Source organism: Protopterus annectens, chromosome 14.part0 (assembly GCF_019279795.1).
Source record: "Protopterus annectens isolate FY-2018-M chromosome 14.part0, PAN1.0, whole genome shotgun sequence".
In the NCBI taxonomy this organism is placed as follows: Eukaryota; Metazoa; Chordata; order Ceratodontiformes; family Protopteridae; genus Protopterus; species Protopterus annectens.
This window is the reverse complement of record NC_056748.1, coordinates 1144593120-1144612311: the sequence shown is the minus strand read 5'-3', so window position 1 is coordinate 1144612311 and position 19192 is coordinate 1144593120. Positions and strand designations below refer to the sequence as shown.

Sequence of the window (19192 nt, the reverse complement as noted above, 5' to 3'; positions counted from 1 at the left end):
TACCAGAACCAACAGTTCCACTGGCCATTGCTCTTCTGTGTCCACTGTGACTACACTCTACAAGGCAGGTACTTCAAAGTCATACAGTGTCACCTCCTTGACACCACCTACCATTGGTCAACTTTCTGTACCACAACAAGGTTAACTTTGCAGATGTAGCTTAAGTGTCAGTCTGGTCAGGCAGTCAGTGTCATGTAGTTTCACGTTATCCTTGCCAGCAGGTGCAAATGACGGTAACATTCTTTAGAGGGGGAAGCCCCATGGCTGAAGTTGTTCACAGTCTGCATTATTCCAATGTCCACGCCCATACAATGTTTCACGATCTACTGCAGCTGTGTCCTCTGGCACCTGTACTGTGCACCCAGAATATCTGGCTACCTAGCTCTCTTGGGAAGCTCCACACCTTAGCTGCGCAGAAGCCATGTAACAAATCCTCTTCCACATCCTTATTCTATGCTGACTTCTATCAATGTAGCCTTCACTGGTCCCTGTCACTGTGTCCCCACCTCACATGCAAATGATGAGAACTTTGTCAGGTCCTCACCTCTGTGTAATAGGGGTTAGGTTATGTCTGATGGTAGCTTGCAGAAAATGCACTATACCACACAGCCTGAGTATAGTACTGTATGTATCAATTTTAATTTTTGTTGTCTGCATTTTGGCTCACAGTTGAAGACCAGATGCTGCCTTTTTTGCCAGTGCCACAGCATATTGTACTCATATCAGCCTTGCGTGAGCTTTCCCTGCACACTAGTTAATGTAGGTGCTACTCCTACTATCTTAATGTGGTTCTCTTTGTTCACCAGTAAATGGCAGTGTATAAATTCATGGCCAAAGTGGCTCATCACACAAGTTTTATATATTTCTGTATCACTCCAAAAAGTTGTTTATCTTCATTTGCATTTGCAACGCAGCAGTGGTGTAGCACTTACCATTGTTGCTTCACAGCAAGAGGTTCTCCAGTTCGATTTCCATCTGGAGTGCCTTCTGTGTGGACTCTGCAGAAAGTCTTTTAATTAATTCAATACCATAATTATAATTGGGACAATCATTATAGCTGCTCTCAGTATATTCAGTTTGCAGCTTCCTTTGACTTCTGAGTCTCCCAAGAAAAGAACCACTCTGATGTACCAGCAAAGCCATAAAGGTGAATAAGAAATTTCATAAATTGTCATATGGCATGTTCATAAGAAACTCAAAAAGAATAAGCATGTTGTACTTAAAATGAAAGTACCGAAAATTACTAGAAGCAATGTCAATTTCACAACAGGCAGCACACTCGCCTTTGGTGCAGAAGCTGTGGGTTCTATTCCCTCATTAGGTAGATCAATTGCTAACACTGCGGTGCAGCATGAGGGGAGGACTTCACTTCTGACCATGTGATCCTTGTGATGAGATGTTAAACCAAGACCTAATCTGCCTGAGCTGTTGGTAACTTAAATGGATGTAAACGATCCCACAGCACCTATCAACAAGAGTACGGGAAGTTCCCTAGTACCCTGGCTAAATTTCCCCTTATTGGTATAGATACCACCTTTGCTCTCCACTGAAAAGAGGCTACTTGCCTAGTGGGACTAACTCGGTCACAAAAGGATGGATAAGTAAATAAAATAACTTCCATCATCCTCAGTCGTGCAGATATCTTTCACATCTATTACCTAGCCGTGCCTTTAACTATTTATTTGTTTGTCTTATTATCCAGTATCATCTTCTTGGAGTGTTGATTTTTTTTCTTGAAATGTGTTTGCCAACATTGTTCTCTTTGTTATGGTGTCCGAATTATATTTTAGTATCTAAGTAAAGGGTTATGCAGCGATGTTTGCATCATCACTGTTTCTTAAATCTGTATATGAAGACACACACTAGAGTGATCATAATTCCTATGTTTCAACAAGAGTTTTTTTTTAAATGTAGGTGTAGTTTCTGTGAAGCCTGGAAAAGTGATTGATAGGGAAGCACTGGGAAGTGCACGCCTGGAGTTCACACTGGTAGCAGAAGATATCGGGAGGCTGAACAGCACAGCAGGCCTGTCCATCGCTGTACTGGATGATAATGACAACGCACCCATCTTCAGCCCACCATTGTTGACCGTCCATCTCCTGGAGAACAGCCCACCAGGTAAAGAAACAGTGCTAGCCTATTATGAATAGACCCTAACCATAGCTGTCAGCATTCTACCTCCAGATATAAGTGGAACACAAAATATAATTAGGGAGAGGTCCTGAAATAAGGCACACTCTTTAAGTATCTGTACTATCTGGGCAGTTGAGAGGTATGACCGAAACATGTAAAGCACAACAAGAACATAGAACTTTTCACTGTGATATGGAGAATCATAAACATGCAAGGTGCTTAGTGAGGAAGGGGAATCATAAAATATGTAAAATGCATGATTTTAAAAAAAATGCACATCTATGTACATTATTAGCATTTGTATGTAAAGCACAATTTTAACTTGAATGTGTTATGTGTATTGTTTTGTTACTGATAATGTTGTCCATACAGTGATAACATGTTTTTTTATTTAAATTAACAATATCTAGGTCAAGTTGTATACAGGCATAACATCAACAAGTCAACACTGGCATTCTTCTCCAGGCTTTAAGAACAGACGTCATGATTTTTTTTTCTTCAGGAAAGTTCCACAGGACCTCATTCATCCATTAGCCCACTGTCTGTGTGGTACCCCAGTCTCCAACTACTGACTTCTGAGTATGACACACCTATAAAGGTGTTTTGTAATAGCTTGACTTGGCAGCTGTCTGCAGTAAAAGGGGAACATGTCAATGTCACTTCACTGAAAACATACAGAGGAATAACACGACTTTAACTTGCAGATGTTAATTTGGAGGAAGCCACAATTCATGCATATTCTTAAAACAGGGAGATGTTAGAAGTCCAATGCACTGACATAAATGGAGAAAAAATGCACAGACAACATTCATGCATGCATACACTTTATGATGTACACACAGACACGTGCATGCACACACACACACACAAACACACACACACACACACACTAAAATCTGAGAACACTTGAATGAGTTCCTTACATGGAGATAACATTCAGTGTCAGTTTAGTCTTGTCTGGTTTATTCGAGTTTGCCATGGTGGATGAAAATGGAAGCATTTAAAGAATTAATTTTTTCACAATGGAATATATAAAAATGCTGATTAGTAACATGCTCCCTATGTACAGGTAAATATGTATTGGCTTGGAGTAGTTGATCTATTTTCATAGGAGATTAATAACTGTAAAAACAAATGGTAGCTGGTTAAGTCTCTTGTAACTGGATATTAGCTGACACCCTGCATCTCTTTTGCAGGTACATTTCTTTTCTTCTATGAGGTGATTTTTGAGCTTATACTTGAAATCTTTCTGATTGCTCACTGATTTTATGCTTCCTAGCAGCAAATTCCAGCAGACTGGGACAGTTTGGGTACTTTCTGTGATACTATCTCTGACTAGTAATCTGACCGGGTGGAGAGATCCATTTGGTCTGATTGGGGTGACTGTTCTCTGGTATTGTGTTTTTTTAGAGGTGGGGAGTAACCTTCAAAAAGAAGTTTGAAGGTGAGATTGCCCAGCAGGAAGGTGGTTCATAAAGCTACAGGTAGCCATCTTTCTTTTTGTAAGGTGGTGCAGTTTTATCCTTTGGGATTAGCCAAGCTTATGAATCTTGGTATCCTTTTCTCTGTTATTTTTAGGATCATAGGAGGTTACTAGGCTATTGACCCAGAGGTCATTTCAAGCCTAGGTGTTTCATCCTAATGTAATACCATAGTCAGTATGCAAGATTGTATTTAGTAATGACTGCCCATGTCCAGGAGGATTGTGGGCACTGTCCCAGTTAAAAAATTTACAGTGCCCCATCCACTCATCCAGGTTCCTTTTGAACAGTGTCATAGAGGTGCTCTGCTTCTCATGAAATGGCAGCCTATTCCAAAGACATGCCAGTCACTGGGAGACAAATCTGTCCCTCCAGCACATCCTATTCAAGTCACAAGCCATATTTGGGTCCCTGGAATGGGTAGCTCTAGTCCCGTTTGATTTATGAATGTGCAGCAGATTCATTAGGATTGCTCTGTAAGCCAGGCATAAGTCTCCCCTAAGAAGTCTATACAATGCTAAGTATAGTGACAGGGTCTTTAGCTGGTCTGTGTAAGGCACACGCTGGAGTCCCTTAAGCTTCTTAGTTAGAAACCTATGAGGTCTCTCGAATTACTACAGGTTCTTTGTACAGTACATGCCAAAAGGGGTGTTATACTCATTTATGGGCTGGATTAGTGACAAGTATAGAGGGGTTATAACCGCCTTAGGTCTAGAGGTTGATGCCTTTGCTATTCAAGTATGCTTCGTCGAAAGTTTTCCTTACTACCGTAGACACATGGCAGTCAAAGTTAAGGTCGCAGTCTACTTGCGATCCCAGATCTCTTACCACTTTATAGGTATATAGGGTATTGTTGTTAATTTGATAGTGTGAAGGGACATTATTTTTTACCGAAGGGAATGATGATGCATTTCTTTGCATTCAGTCTGGGACCGTGGCTGAGACACCAGTCACTGGTCTGTGTAAGACCCTCCTTGGGACTGTGACTGAGACACCAGTCATTGGTCTGTATAAGACCACCCTGAAGTATACTGACATCATTTGGAGATTCAACAATGGCACCTAGTTTGCAGTTATCTGCAAACTTGGTCAGCCACAGCCCTTTAGTTTTGGCCTGAACTTCTGAGAAGTATATGTCAACAGTATGGGGGCCAGCACTGACCCTGGTGGTACCTCGCTGGTGACAGGTCTGCTGGTTGATGTGGAGTCTCCCACTTCGATAGTGTGTGACTGGTTCGTGAGCAGGTTGGCAACCCATCTTACAACAAAGGGGTTTACATTCAGTTTGCTAAGTTTATCGGTAATGCCTGAGAGTGGGATTGTGTGAAAGGCCTTTCCAAGTTGAGGTATGCTGTGAGCACAGATTTGCCCTCATCAGTGACCTGGTCACATTTTCAAAGAAATCCACCAGGTTTAACAGGCACGATCCACAGGAACAAAGCCAGTGGTTAAGCTGTGATTGAATAGGGTACTTAATGGTGATGCTAGTTTATGTTTTAGTTTGTTTAGAAGACAGCATACGATGCTGTCTGGTCCCATAGAGGCTGTGTTGTTTGCCTTAGACAAGGCTTTAATGACCTGCTCTTTGGATATGTGTGTGTGGGGGAGGGGTTTGGGGCAAGGTTTGTGATAAGTTTGGAGGGGAAAAGGGAGTGAAATTTTTGCCAAATCTGTTTGCTATCAGGTTTGCTATCTCTGCGGGATCACATGCTTGGGTCTTACCTTTTAGGCTACATACATAGCTGTAAAAGGCCTTATGATTATCCTTGGATGTGATTGCTAAGGTTTTCTCAAAGTTACTCTTAGAGGATTTGACATGTTTTATTTGCCTGTTGAGGCTGAGGAGGGTGCTTTTCCATTGTTGGGGCCTCACCTTAATTTTCTTAGACAGCAACTTTTTGCATTTGTTGTAAAGTTTGTTGATGCTGGATGTCCACCAGGGCATTTTACTTGAAGCTCTGGCTTTGATTCTGTCTGGAACAGTTTTGTCTATACACTTACACAAGTGATTGTACAGGGCTTTAGTTTAAACTTCGTTGTAGTTACCACTTCCATCTGGGGGGGTGTTTGGAATGCATTTATACCTTCCCCTAGAAAGGTATACTTTGCTTTACTGAAGTTTTTCAAGTATGCTTCGTCGAAAGTTTTCCTCACTACCGTAGACACATGGCAGTCAAAGTTAAGGTCGCAGTCTACTTGCGATCCCAGATCTCTTACCACTTTATAGGTATATAGGGTATTGTTGTTAATTTGATAGTGTGAAGGGACATTATTTTTTACCGAAGGGAATGATGATGCATTTCTTTGCATTCAGTCTGGGACCGTGGCTGAGACACCAGTCACTGGTCTGTGTAAGACCCTCCTTGGGACTGTGACTGAGACACCAGTCATTGGTCTGTATAAGACCACCCTGAAGTATACTGACATCATTTGGGGATTCAACAATGGCACCTAGTTTGCAGTTATCTGCAAACTTGGTCAGCCACAGCCCTTTAGTTTTGGCCTGAACTTCTGAGAAGTATATGTCAACAGTATGGGGCCCAGCACTGACCCTGGTGGTACCTCGCTGGTGACAGGTCTGCTGGTTGATGTGGAGTCTCCCACTTCGATAGTGTGTGACTGGTTCGTGAGCAGGTTGGCAACCCATCTTACAAGAAAGGGGTTTACATTCAGTTTGCTAAGTTTATCGGTAATGCCTGAGAGTGGGATTGTGTGAAAGGCCTTTCCAAGTTGAGGTATGCTGTGAGCACAGATTTGCCCTCATCAGTGACCTGGTCACATTTTCAAAGAAATCCACCAGGTTTAACAGGCACGATCCACAGGAACAAAGCCAGTGGTTAAGCTGTGATTGAATAGGGTACTTAATGGTGATGCTAGTTTATGTTTTAGTTTGTTTAGAAGACAGCATACGATGCTGTCTGGTCCCATAGAGGCTGTGTTGTTTGCCTTAGACAAGGCTTTAATGACCTGCTCTTTGGATATGTGTGTGTGGGGGAGGGGTTGGGGGCAAGGTTTGTGATAAGTTTGGAGGGGAAAAGGGAGTGAAATTTTTGCCAAATCTGTTTGCTATCAGGTTTGCTATCTCATGGGATCACATGCTTGGGTCTTACCTTTTAGGCTACGTACATAGCTGTAAAAGGCCTTATGATTATCCTTGGATGTGATTGCTAAGGTTTTCTCAAAGTTACTCTTAGAGGATTTGACATGTTTTATTTGCCTGTTGAGGCTGAGGAGGGTGCTTTTCCATTGTTGGGGCCTCACCTTAATTTTCTTAGACAGCAACTTTTTGCATTTGTTGTAAAGTTTGTTGATGCTGGATGTCCACCAGGGCATTTTACTTGAAGCTCTGGCTTTGATTCTGTCTGGAACAGTTTTGTCTATACACTTACACAAGTGATTGTACAGGGCTTTAGTTTAAACTTCGTTGTAGTTACCACTTCCATCTGGGGGGGTGTTTGGAATGCATTTATACCTTCCCCTAGAAAGGTATACTTTGCTTTACTGAAGTTTTTCAGTCTGACCTCACCCTTTGTGAGTTCTGATGTTAGTACCGGTTCAAAGGTGACTGATTTGTCGTCATATTTAACTAATGACATTCCAGCAGTTGTGGTGGTGCATCTGTTTGTCATGTAAGGACCAGATCTAGTATATCTGTTCCTCTTGTTGAGGTTTGAACAATTTGTTCCAGGGCATTTGAGATAAAGTCAAGGAACTTTTGCACTAGCAAGTTGGGGCTAGAGTAGGTTTCCCAGCTGATGGTGGGATAATTGAAATCCTCTATGACCAGAATGTTTGGCAATATTTGGATTGCCTCCAGTTTGTTCAAGTAGATGTCATGTGCATCATGATCCATGAAGGGGGAATCTATAACCAGCTGTGACTTGAATGGGGGTCTTACACACAGTAATCTGAACGTGGAGTAACTCCATGGAGTTGCCCAGTCTAATTAGTCGGGAGGTGAATTTATCTGTAATATAGATAGAAACACTGCCTCGTTTGCTTCTCAGACATTCGTTTTGTGGTCTCAAGTTGAAAACTGGGGTACTCCTGAGGCCTTGAGCTAGGTTTCTTTGACTGCACAGACGTCTTCAGATGTCAGAAGTGCATCCAGGGTGTGCAGTTTTTGGTCCTACGATTTAGCAGTCTAACCTTTATTTTGTTATGGTTGGCAGTTTTGTTTGTGAGACCTTGCATAAATGGGGGAGGCAAGAGTCTTTGCTTGCAGCCAAAAGCGTAGTGGAGCCAGGTGCTTAACCGTCTGTGGCAAAGCAGTGAGGTTTGTCAATCATGTCATCCCAGACTGACAGAAACTGACATGTCTGCCTGGGACACATACTCAGAGAGCTCAGTCATGTCTTTCTTCATATAGTCCAGTGAGGTATGTCTCAGATCAGTTACTCCAACATGAGCTATGAGAGAGTCATAATGGTACTTGTTGCTGAGAGACTTGAGTAAATGCATGATCTGATGAATCCTGGCACTGGACAGGCAGGCTGACAGAGACTTTCTCCTTATCTAACCTGGTGAGTGGGACATCCTCACTATGGAGTCTCCAATGACAATAAAAATTGTTTTTTGAATGTTACTCCTTAAGGGCTTGGTGGGTGAGACACTGGTGTTCTGTGTGTCTTGGGTGCTGTGGGAACTGTGTTAGTTGCAGCAGTGTTTTGTTTTGGTAATCTCTGGTGTTTCAGTAAGTTTTTTGAGAGAATCTCCGCATATGTTGATTTATGTGTTGGATGCCTCCTATGCATATGAGTAGTGGTGGATAAGTTGTCAACCTCTTCATTGTTACTGTTTTGAGTGTGAGAGAGCAGGGATTCATTATTCCTGATGTAGATACCTCTCTCGTACTCTGTACTAGAGTGAGTTATTAGTAGATGGTTGTCAATGTACATGAGTCAGTTGCTACACTGCCTCAGGAGACCCAAGTCAACAAGGCTGGTAGCAGAAACAAGGGCAGTCCAACTGTCCACGATGCTAGGTTTGAACTATTATCACAAAGGCGGTGCTTTCAGGACTGATCTAGGAGGTGCTCTGCAGATGGGTATTTCTGATGGGGTTTTTGGCTGGTGGTTTAATAAGTCACAGCTCCCTAGCAATACTTCTTAAACCAGAGATGTACTAAAGATGAAGACTACACTAATGTACTACTGCTGTATCTAAGAGAAAAATTGTTGAAATTATCTGTCTGGCTATAGTGCACAATTGCTCAGTGCTGAGCGATGCGCAGACAAGCAGAAACCTGCTCAAGTGCAGGGCTTAAATACCAGAAGCTAAAAATGTAATAGAAACTTTAAAAAAACTCAAAAGCACCAATAAGGATACTTACTCTAAGCCCAAGACCAATACCCTTTCACCAGACAGCTTCCAATCAGCTCACTTCTTTCACAAGGGTGGAGATGGGCCCTATCCAATCAAAGATGGCTTGGAAAATGTGCTCTGAATACAGCAGCTACAATAAACAGACCCAGATGCAACACACCTGTATCTGGACTATGCTACAGCTACTAGCTACACTAATTTAGGCAGGAAATGCTAAAAATGTTTTAAACAGCAGAAAAACAGCTAGACCAATACCCCTTCACCAGACAGCTTCCAATCAGCTCACTTCTTTCACAAGGGTGGAGATGGGCCCTATCCAATCAAAGATGGCTTGGAAAGTGTGCTCTGAATACAGCAGCTACAATAAACAGACCCAGATGCAACACACCTGTATCTGGACTATGCTACAGCTACTAGCTACACTAATTTAGGCAGGAAATGCTAAAAATGTTTTAAACAGCAGAAAAACAGCTGTGAAACACTAAAAAATGTTTTAAACAGCAGAAAAACAGCAATGAGACACTAAAGAATGTTTGAAACAAATTAGTTATTTAAAACACTGCTTGGCGGGAAAACGGAACAAACAGAAGAGATGTTTTGCAAACAGTGAACAATTACTTTGCAAACAGTGAAAATAGCAAAAAAAAAGCATCGCAACAGTGAAAACAGCAACAAAATATGATTTAACAGGCACAGTAAGTAGATAAATGCTTAAATACCAGAAGCTAAAAACTTTAAAAAATCTCAAAAGAACCAATAATGGTGCTTACTCTAAGCCCTAGACCAATCCCCCTTCACAGCTTCCAATCAGCTCACGTCTTTCACAAGGGTGGAGATGGTCCCTTTCCAATCAAGGATGGCTTGGAAAATGTGCTCAGAATACAGCAGCTACAACAAGCAGACCCAGATGCAACACACCTGTGTATGGACTATGCCACAGCTACTAGCTACACTTATTTAAGCAGGAGCTGTTAAAGCATGTTTTAAACAGCAGAAAAACAGCTGTGAAACACTATAAAAATGTTTTAAACAGCAGAAAAACAGCAATGAGACACTAAAGAATGCTTTAAACAAATCAGTAATTTAGAGCACTGGTTGGTGGGAAAACAGAACAGATGTTTTGCAAACAGTGAAAACAGCAACAAAATATGATTTAACAGGCATAGTAAGGCAGACAAATGCAGTGCATAGGATTATAGGAAGTTACTAGGCTATTGGCCCTGAGGCCCTTACAAGCCTAGCCAATAATTTAGCCCATGTTCCAACAAGTCACCACCCTGTGCCACTGTCCAGCAGGGACACATAGTGCAGTTTAGTTTACAGTATTCAAATACAGTATTAAATGCACAGAACACAATAAAAAGTGCAGTAAATAACATAAAAAAATAAACAACTTAGCAAGGAGGTAGTTTTGGCAGAGAGAGATGCTATGATGGGAGTGCATATTCCCATCTTGGGAGAAGAATGTCAAAGGCAATTGAAGACCTAGCTTTTGGGATGAACAAATTGGATATTTTATAGGAGACTGTTAGGTAGGTAAAAACTTTTTCCACCTGAGCTTCAATACAAGCATGAAAGTTCAGGGATTGGTGACTTCAACTACCTCTGAGTAGTTGTGGTTGGCAGGGCAGACCTGTGGGGTCTGCTACAATAATAGGTCTAGTAACTCTTAGTTTCTGAGGGGTTTGTAGAAGCTTGGCTGCAGTTTTATTAATAGTAAGTTTATTTGTAGTGAGCCAGTTCCACATTTGCTTGAATTGCTTCTACATGTGACTTGAAGTAGTACTAGTTTGGGATCCAGCTACTTTGAAGACAGCATCATCAGCATTAAATATGCAGTTGATTTTTTCCACTTCTCAGGTGAGATCATTTATATACAGGGCAAAACGATTGAACCAGGAATGGACCACTGTTGAATGCCCTTGTTAACGGTGCCAGTCAAAGAGAAACTGTCTTCATCATTAATGATGAATTATCTCTTAGCTAAACAGCTTCAGAACCAGTATGTAAATTCATCTGAGAAACCACACAAGTTTAACGTCTACAAAAGGAGTGTGTGTGTGATCAACTATTTTGAAAGAAATTTTTAGATCCAGAAACAGCCTTTGTCCACATTTATAAAGTTTCAGTTGGCGAGGGAATAAATTGTGGTGATGGCACTGTAGTTTGGCCGCAGACCATGTTGTCTGTTGTTATATATAACAAACCACTTTTTAATATTCCAATATTTAATTTCAGAAAAGTCTTTCCAAGATTTTAGTGAGTGGCCACAGTCTGGCAATGAGTATTAAGCTGCTGAGGCAACAGGTTATTAACATATAACTGGACAACTATAAGGTGGATAAAAATTTATTTTATTTTCCCCCCTCTGACAACATAGACATCTGAATAAGACTGGTGCTCCTTCTGTGTCTCTTTGTCATCTACTTGTAGTTTATTCCTCACGGGGGAGGGGGGATTGGGGCAACAGCCCTATCTACTGTCAGTCTGGCAGAAAATTTAAATTTTGAAGCAGGTTGTAGGTGGCGGAGAAATTGCAGGTTTTGCATTTAAGTTTTAATTTCTCTCTCTCTGGCTTGCTAGATGATTGTTTGGAGTGGGTGTGCATGTGGATGTTTTGAAAATGTCACTCTGCATCTCGGTGATGCTCCATTTAGTTTCCTTGCCCACCTGTTTACTTGCTAATGCTTCCATCATGGTTTCTAGTTTCCACTGGGAACCAGAACATCAGACATGCTCCAGCACACTCGCACACCTTCCCCCAGAGAGGTCTTTGTCTGCCAATCTCAGTTACCTCCTGTGGTGCCTGGACAACTATTTGTACCTGGTCACCTGAGTTGTTGTCAGGACTACATCTATGCATGCCAAGAGATCAGAAAAAAGATGCTGTTCATTGGAGCATCTGATTGATACCAGCACCGCACCTCAGTGTAGTATGTTAGTGAAAAGCTATAGACGTGGCTCTGACGTTAAATTCAAAATGGCAGTCTTCTACTCTGGGACTAAGCAGGTTCTTCTAAAGCACCAATACATCACCAAAGAATAAATGATGTAGACTGAGCATCATAATATGCACAAATCTTCACATTACTTTTGACCTGAGTTCAAGACTGGATGATCCTTCCAGTCAATGACTAGAAGATAGGCAAGAGTAAAGAGGAAATGCCTTCCTGGACAAAATGAGGATCCTTTGTTTGACAGAAGAAAAAGACAGAGGATTCACAGGAAAGCTATAAGAAGCGATAAGACAAAAAGAAAAACAGATGGAAGACAAAAAGAAAAGCAGTTGGTATTTAAAAATTAAATGAACAGAATGTTCTGTTATGGAAATAGTGGTAAAGGGACACTTCATTGAAATGAAAAGGAAATGGTACACCAAAGGTGTCAGGAAGTTGTCTTCTTACACTTAAGTCTGTATTTTAAGAGTGATATCCACACTAACGGTGAATATGTTCTGGGTCAGGGATTTGGAGACCTGCTGTTTCACTGCCTCCTTATTTATGAACATTGCCAGATCATTCGGCATGAGGAGAAAAAGCCTGTTAGTGGTACAAGAATATACTACGTCATTGGGAGGTTAAACAGACATCTTTGGAGTAGGACATTGTCTGCTGCAGTTAGTTGCTGTTTATTTATAATAGATAAAAGCAAAACACTGTTCTGTTTACATAGTAATTAATCTGTGTATACATGGCTTTGATTTACTAGTAAACTTTAGTGCATTGTTTTGAAATTCTTTGATAAAATATTTAATATATTACTTAAACACAAGGCATTAATATCAAAAGGCTGAATTTTAAGCTCAGTATTAGGAATGTTTAAATATATCATAAACCTGCTTTTTCTCTCACTTCATATTGCAATTCCTATTTGCATCATACTAACTTACCCTTATTTTCTCTATAAACTGGCGAAAAATTTCAATAACTATTAAATCATTGTCATATAACTTGTATCTATTCTTAACCGATGTTTTCATATTATGTCTAAATTGGAATAATTATTTAAACTGTAGATGCTTTTGTATTATTTTTGAAGATTGTAACATTATTGTTCTTAATTTTTTTTTTTTAATACTTTGGAGCGTGTCTCCCTAGGCTTCAGCTGAAAATGGGTTCCTACTCAGTCAGACTTGCCCAGAAATCAATTGTCAAATGTCATAATGACCATATATGAGCATACTATTATATATGTGGACTGAATTTACTGTGGTTTGTACATGCAGGTATAGTCATTCAGTCAAATGCACCCTTGTTGTCTAAGTCGTTGGCTGGTAAGTAAATCGAAACCCATGTTACTTGCTGGCTGTATATGTTGAAATTGTGAGGAAGGTATCATTCTGAGAACATCATCACTGAAAGTGTGAGTTTGGGAGATATTAAGTCTGAGGTTGTGTAATCTTCACGTGTTCCGTCTAAACTGTCTGAGATACAGTGATCTCAGAATTAATATATATATATATATATATATATAAGTGTATATAACATGTGTGTGTACAAAATTTTTGGTGTCAGAATTGCTTAAGTGGATAGGTGATCAAGGCCATCAGCTGTCAAAGTGATGAATATTAAATTTAAGGTAAGTGGGCTTGGGGTGCAATGCCAAAGTTTTTGTTTGTAACAAAAGTTGAAGTGGTTGGGTAGTGTGTGTGTGTGTGTGTGTGTGTGTGTGTGTGTGTGTGTGTGTATATATGTGTGTTTGTGTGTGTATGAGAAGCTGTGGTTTGTAGGTTACAGTTAGAGAAAGGACTAGGAAAGGGGATAGATTTGGTGTCTGTGTGTGTGTGTGTGTGTGTGTGTGTGTGTGTGTGTGTGCACCTTCCATTACTTGCTGATTGGGGTTAGACTAAAGTCTAGCTAAAGGAACAGGATATGTTTGAAGTCTGTGTCGTGTCAGTGTCTTTATTTTGTTTAGTGTTAATATTACTGGAAAGGTGTTTAGTACCTTAATGTGAGGTAGGAGATGAGGCATAGGTAGGATTAGCACACGTAAGTAAGGTGGGGCAGGGGGCAAATCCCATTTGTAGCACTTCATTATAGCAGAATTAACAGCATCTGCAGTTCTAAGAAAGGCTACCAAGCAGAAACACCAAAATTAGAAAGTCCACATTCCCACAGATGAGACCTAAATAAGATAGTAAGATAGTAAAATTGAATACTAATGCCAAAGTAAACTAAATCAGTAGAGGCTATTGTGACAGTGGACACAGAGGAAAGAGGTTGTTATGAGCTGACCATCAAAGCCACAGGCAGTGATACCAGTCTCTAGGGCCTCTACAGTCAGCATTCCAGAAAATGGACCTTGAGATTCTAGTTTCATACAGAGTCTTTTGGGAAACTTAGATCAAGTAACTTACATGTGTCTTAGAAAGCTGTACAACTGGGAACAACATGGTTAATGTAACCATATCTCAGAACAGCATTTCTGCAGTTGAATTTTTGGTTGTGTGCAATATGCTGCATGCATGAAATTAGTTATAGTCAATGGAGTGCGGCGAGCACAACCTCCTTCACACAGACAGGGGATGCGATAGGAGCTATAGTAACTAAGGCTCATCAACCAATGTACATATGTACATGTGCACACAGAAACACACATTATGTGCACACAAATAAAATCTGTGTGGGAACGCAAGGGGGGGTACTTTTGAGCTGTGTCATTTTCATATTTGAGTAGGATGTGCAGTGTGAAGCAGTGTTCTAGTTTTCTTGTTTTAATCTGTTATAGCATGTTGGTGGTTTTCATTTATTCATAGTTGATCAAATAACTCATTAGTCAACAGCAAATATAAATAAAGTAGAAATAATGATTAGAAATAATTAATTAAGGGAAATAGAAAATATCTTTCCTCTTTCTGTAGGTTTGAAATATTGTCTTCTGTCAGATGAAACGCATTTCTCCTTGTAGTCAAACCTTATGTAACGAATCTTGAAGTTTATTTAAAAGCCTGATTAATAGCTACATCTTTCAGTGTGCTGTTACAGTAACAAATATCACACTTTGTTCTCTCTTTTTACAGGTTTTAGCGTTGTCCAGGTGACAGCAACAGATGCTGATATTGGCCTAAATGGACAAGTGACATACCGTATTGGGGGTGGTGCACTAGACAAGTTCCTGATCGTCTCTACAACTGGGATTATCAGAGTAGCTAATGTGACAGTGGACAGAGAGGAAAGAGGTTCTTATGAGCTGACCATCATAGCCACAGACAGAGGCACCATACCTTTCTCTAGTACCTCTACAGTCAGTATTCTCATAGATGACATCAACGACTCGCGACCAGAGTTTATAAATCCTTTCCAGACTGTAACTATTCCTGAGTCAACTGCAGTGGGCACTTTTATTGCTGAGGTTCCAGCAACTGACCGAGATCTTCAGCCTCGTTTGGAGTATTACATTATAGAAATTTTAGCAAGGGATGACACAAACAGTCTTGTACCAGATCAGCAAGGTGCTTTTGGAATTGACTTCAAAACAGGTAATATAGCAAAGATACCTAAAAATGTCACACATGCAAACTCGTCAGCAGGTAATCTTAGTAATTTTACTCTTAGCTGCAGATAGTTGAGGGTAAGGATCTTATGTTATATATATTGCAGAAAACAATCCTCAGGTGTGTAAATAGCAAAATGGTGGAAATTCTGAAAATAATTTTCCTGTTTTGCCATGAGGAGCAGTTTATTTTATTTTATTCTTATTTTACAGGATTTAGTAATATAATTTTAAGGTTTAGTAAATTTATTAACAAAGTTTTTAATAGTTAAGCATCTCATTCAAAACATTTAGGAAGTTGTCTCCTTAATAGAAAATTATTGTTTTTCACAATTTTTCAATTATATATGCTGCACAGATTTGGTCTCCTGATACATTAGTACATTGTGGGGAAACAGCAACACTTTAAAGTGAAGATATTTCAACTGTATTCTCCACACTAGTATATTGTTCTTGGGATTAGCTATGAAAGCCATTGCTTATGCAAGTGCATTTCAGACTGTAGAGGTAACTAAACACCATAGGAAAGCTGACCCATTATCATTTCTTAAGACTGTTTTTACTGTACTTATCTTTATGAATCTATTTAGACATCGACAAGCCAATGTTTCTGCTGTAAGTTATTGCTATATATTCTTTACAGTATTGAATAATGCTCTATATTCTCAATAATATTAAATTGTACTACCCTGTACTTACTGACATGTTTTTAAGATATCTCAAATGAGAAGTGTTATTGAATTTCAGTGAAATATTGCTGAGTTGGGAGGGATGGTCTGAAAGACCAGCTAACACCATCATGAAACCCATTCTGTTGAATAATGGGATAAAACTCTGACTCTGGCATGGGACACCCCAGATTAATCAGTGACTCGAGTGTCCTTTGGAGCTTGCATGACAAGGATGGGATACGCCCATCAAGCGAAAAGCCAAGGTAGGTTGGGTCAGTCAATGATACAACCCCTCAGAGGAGCATTAATTCAGGGGAAAACCCATCAACAAGAATTTGACCATCAAGCCATGTAAGCAGTAAACTTTGTTACAGCTAAGCAGGTACACGTACTCGTGAGAGGAAAGGTATAACAGAGGGTGTTATGACAATGTTGGTCACATGTCCCTACTTTGGAGAGGCATTACAGCCTTAATTTTAAGTACTGTCATTTCCAGAAGTCCAGTAAGGGTGTAGAGTCATCTCTGGGAAGTGTATTGTCATTTCCAGAAGTCCAGTAAGGGTGTAGATTCCTCTCTGGAAAGTATGAGATGGCTGTTTTCCTCCAACTAGCAGCTCTACAGGGGGTGTGAGGTGCTGGAGGGAGTGGCATGTTGTCAGCATACTATTAATTTCACCCTCACTTGCAGCCCATTTGGCTGCAAGATACTGTGGGGGGGGGGCAAGGAATGCATAGGGGCTACTCTGCCTCCATTGTTGGCTTTCTGTGAGTTGCCATTTTTTTGGGACTGAGTGACTGTGGACTGCCAAACATAGAAGAGGATGAAATTATTGTTGAAATTCTGATGAGGGATCAAACCACTGTCATGGATGTCTGGATGATGGGACCCTCTCACATCCTTGGTGGGGGTGACCAGTACAGAGAAACTGCTGACTGGGTGAGGATTGACGGTTGTCAGGCAGGAGGCAGAAAGACTATTAATAATAAAAAAAAACTACCACACTCAAGCTTTTACATACAGCCAATTTTTTTTCATTCATACTGCTCATTTCACTGGTCTTTCCTTTGCATACTGGGGTACTATAGCCATAGCAACAAAATCCTTTGTTATCTACGGCAGTACATTTCATAAGTCCTTCAAACTACTGCTCTTCAGATTTATTTTCTCAGAAAAACTCTGAGTTTAACAAAATTCTACTGGACTGTCTAGCAGACTTGTATTAAAATGTTTATCTGGCTAGATTTTGTCAGAAATGGTATTTGGTTTCTTTCAAAAAATCTTGAAAACAGTCACATAATTTTAATTAAAGCCTATAAAAGTCTATCAGCTTGTGAAAATAATTATGACATAAAAATGCCACTTGACTGAAGCCTGTACTAGAGTAAACCACTTAATATTGTATTTATTTATCCTTTTTTGACCAGGTTAATTCCATTAGGCTAGTCCCTTCTTTTCAGGGGAGACCCGATATGCAGTATGCCAAAATTTCAGTGTAATACCACCTGTAGGCTCTCTCTCTCTCTATTACTCTGTTTTACACTCACTTTATCATTTGTATTTTGTTTCCCCTTTTTATTATCCTGGTCTAGCATTCTGCATTTATAAAATTATCATTTTTGTTTTGCAGGAAAAGTATTTGTGAAAAGCCCTTTGAACAGGGAGTTTGTGGCAACTTTTGAGATTACCATCGCAGTGTATGATAACGCTACTCAGGTTGTTGATCGTGCCGTCAGTGTTCCAAACGGTGAGTTTCAGTTTATGCATACTTCATTTTAACATTGTGGTGTTCTCCATATGGCAGAGTTACATGAATACCCAAGCAACGTATAATCTCCTGCTGAATAAAGGCATCATCCTTCATGTTCTAGTGCCATTAGTCTGCACCTCTTTCTACTTTTCCCTTCATTTTTCCCCCTACATGCACACACCTGAGCCATATGTTCTCCAGCAGCAGAATGAGTGGGAGAGACTAGTACATCATTCTACGTTTCAAACACGCACCCGCGCATGCACATGCATTCATAGATACACTACTTATAACAGGCATTGATTACAAACTGGGTATGTAATTAACTGTTTAGACAATAATTTGTAACACTATTAAATAGTACCACTTATTCACTATTAAATGCTACCACTTACTCACTATCAAATACTGCCACTTGTTCACTATTAAATATTACCACTTATTCTTGTGATGCTGTTGTGGAACTCATTTGAAGAAAGTCCATAGGTTTGCTGGTAAGTAGTAATGTAGTAACTTATCTGGAGTCAACTGTTGCTTATGTACAAATCTATTGTCACTAAATGCATATGTAGCATCTCATCACATGAATGCAGCATTAAAGTCCTCTTAATAACAAAACTATGAGTTCCTTTCCGTTTTTAAGACCTTGGCAGAAATGAATGCTGTCTTTCCATCAGCTAATACCTAAACTCCAAGAATGCAGTGGATTTCTGTTTTGCTGCATCAAGTGAGAAGGTGAGGTATCTCTGGAGTTAAAGCTTTGTGGTTTTGTTTCAGTCTTTCAGCTGATTAACCACGGAGTTGAAGATGTCTCATTTTTAACCACGGAGTTGAAGACGTCCCATTTTTAACCACTGAGTTAAAGACGTGCCATTTTTAACCACGGAGTTGAAGCTGTCCCATTTTTAACCACGGAGTTGAAGACGTCCCATTTTTAACCACGGAGTTGAAGACGTCCCATTTTTAACCACGGAGTTGAAGACGTCCCATTTTTGTTGCCAGTTTCAGGGAAACTACTTGACATGAGTCTCTTTCTATTGATAGTGCTTTTTAAAGCAGGCCTTTTCTACCCACTAGTGTACCTATGACATACTTTACCTTCTCATGCATTTCTAAATGGATTTATCCAAAAGGCATACTCAGAGCATGACTGTGAGTTTAATTTCCCAAATATTATGAAGCTACAGACCAACAAACTGGAGCTCTGACACCTTTTCATTACCAGCAGCAGATCACCCCTTTTAAAGCCTTCGTATGACTTACCAACTTTTGTTAACCTACTCTGCCATCTTCTTCTCCACATACTGTGCCTTAGTTATTTTTGGATCACTCTATCGCGATC

General features: G+C 40.1%; 1 protein-coding gene across 1 annotated transcript in view; it reads left to right on the top strand.

Annotated features, from left to right (window-relative positions):
• Positions 1 to 19192, top strand: part of CDH23 (cadherin related 23) — a 2508764-nt gene that overhangs the window by 2099495 nt on the left and 390077 nt on the right. Inside the window, exons 26-28 of the mRNA XM_044056944.1 lie at positions 1915 to 2118; positions 14959 to 15417; positions 17731 to 17847. Coding sequence (XP_043912879.1) covers positions 1915 to 2118; positions 14959 to 15417; positions 17731 to 17847 — 780 coding nt within the window. The remainder of the gene's footprint in view (positions 1 to 1914; positions 2119 to 14958; positions 15418 to 17730; positions 17848 to 19192) is intronic.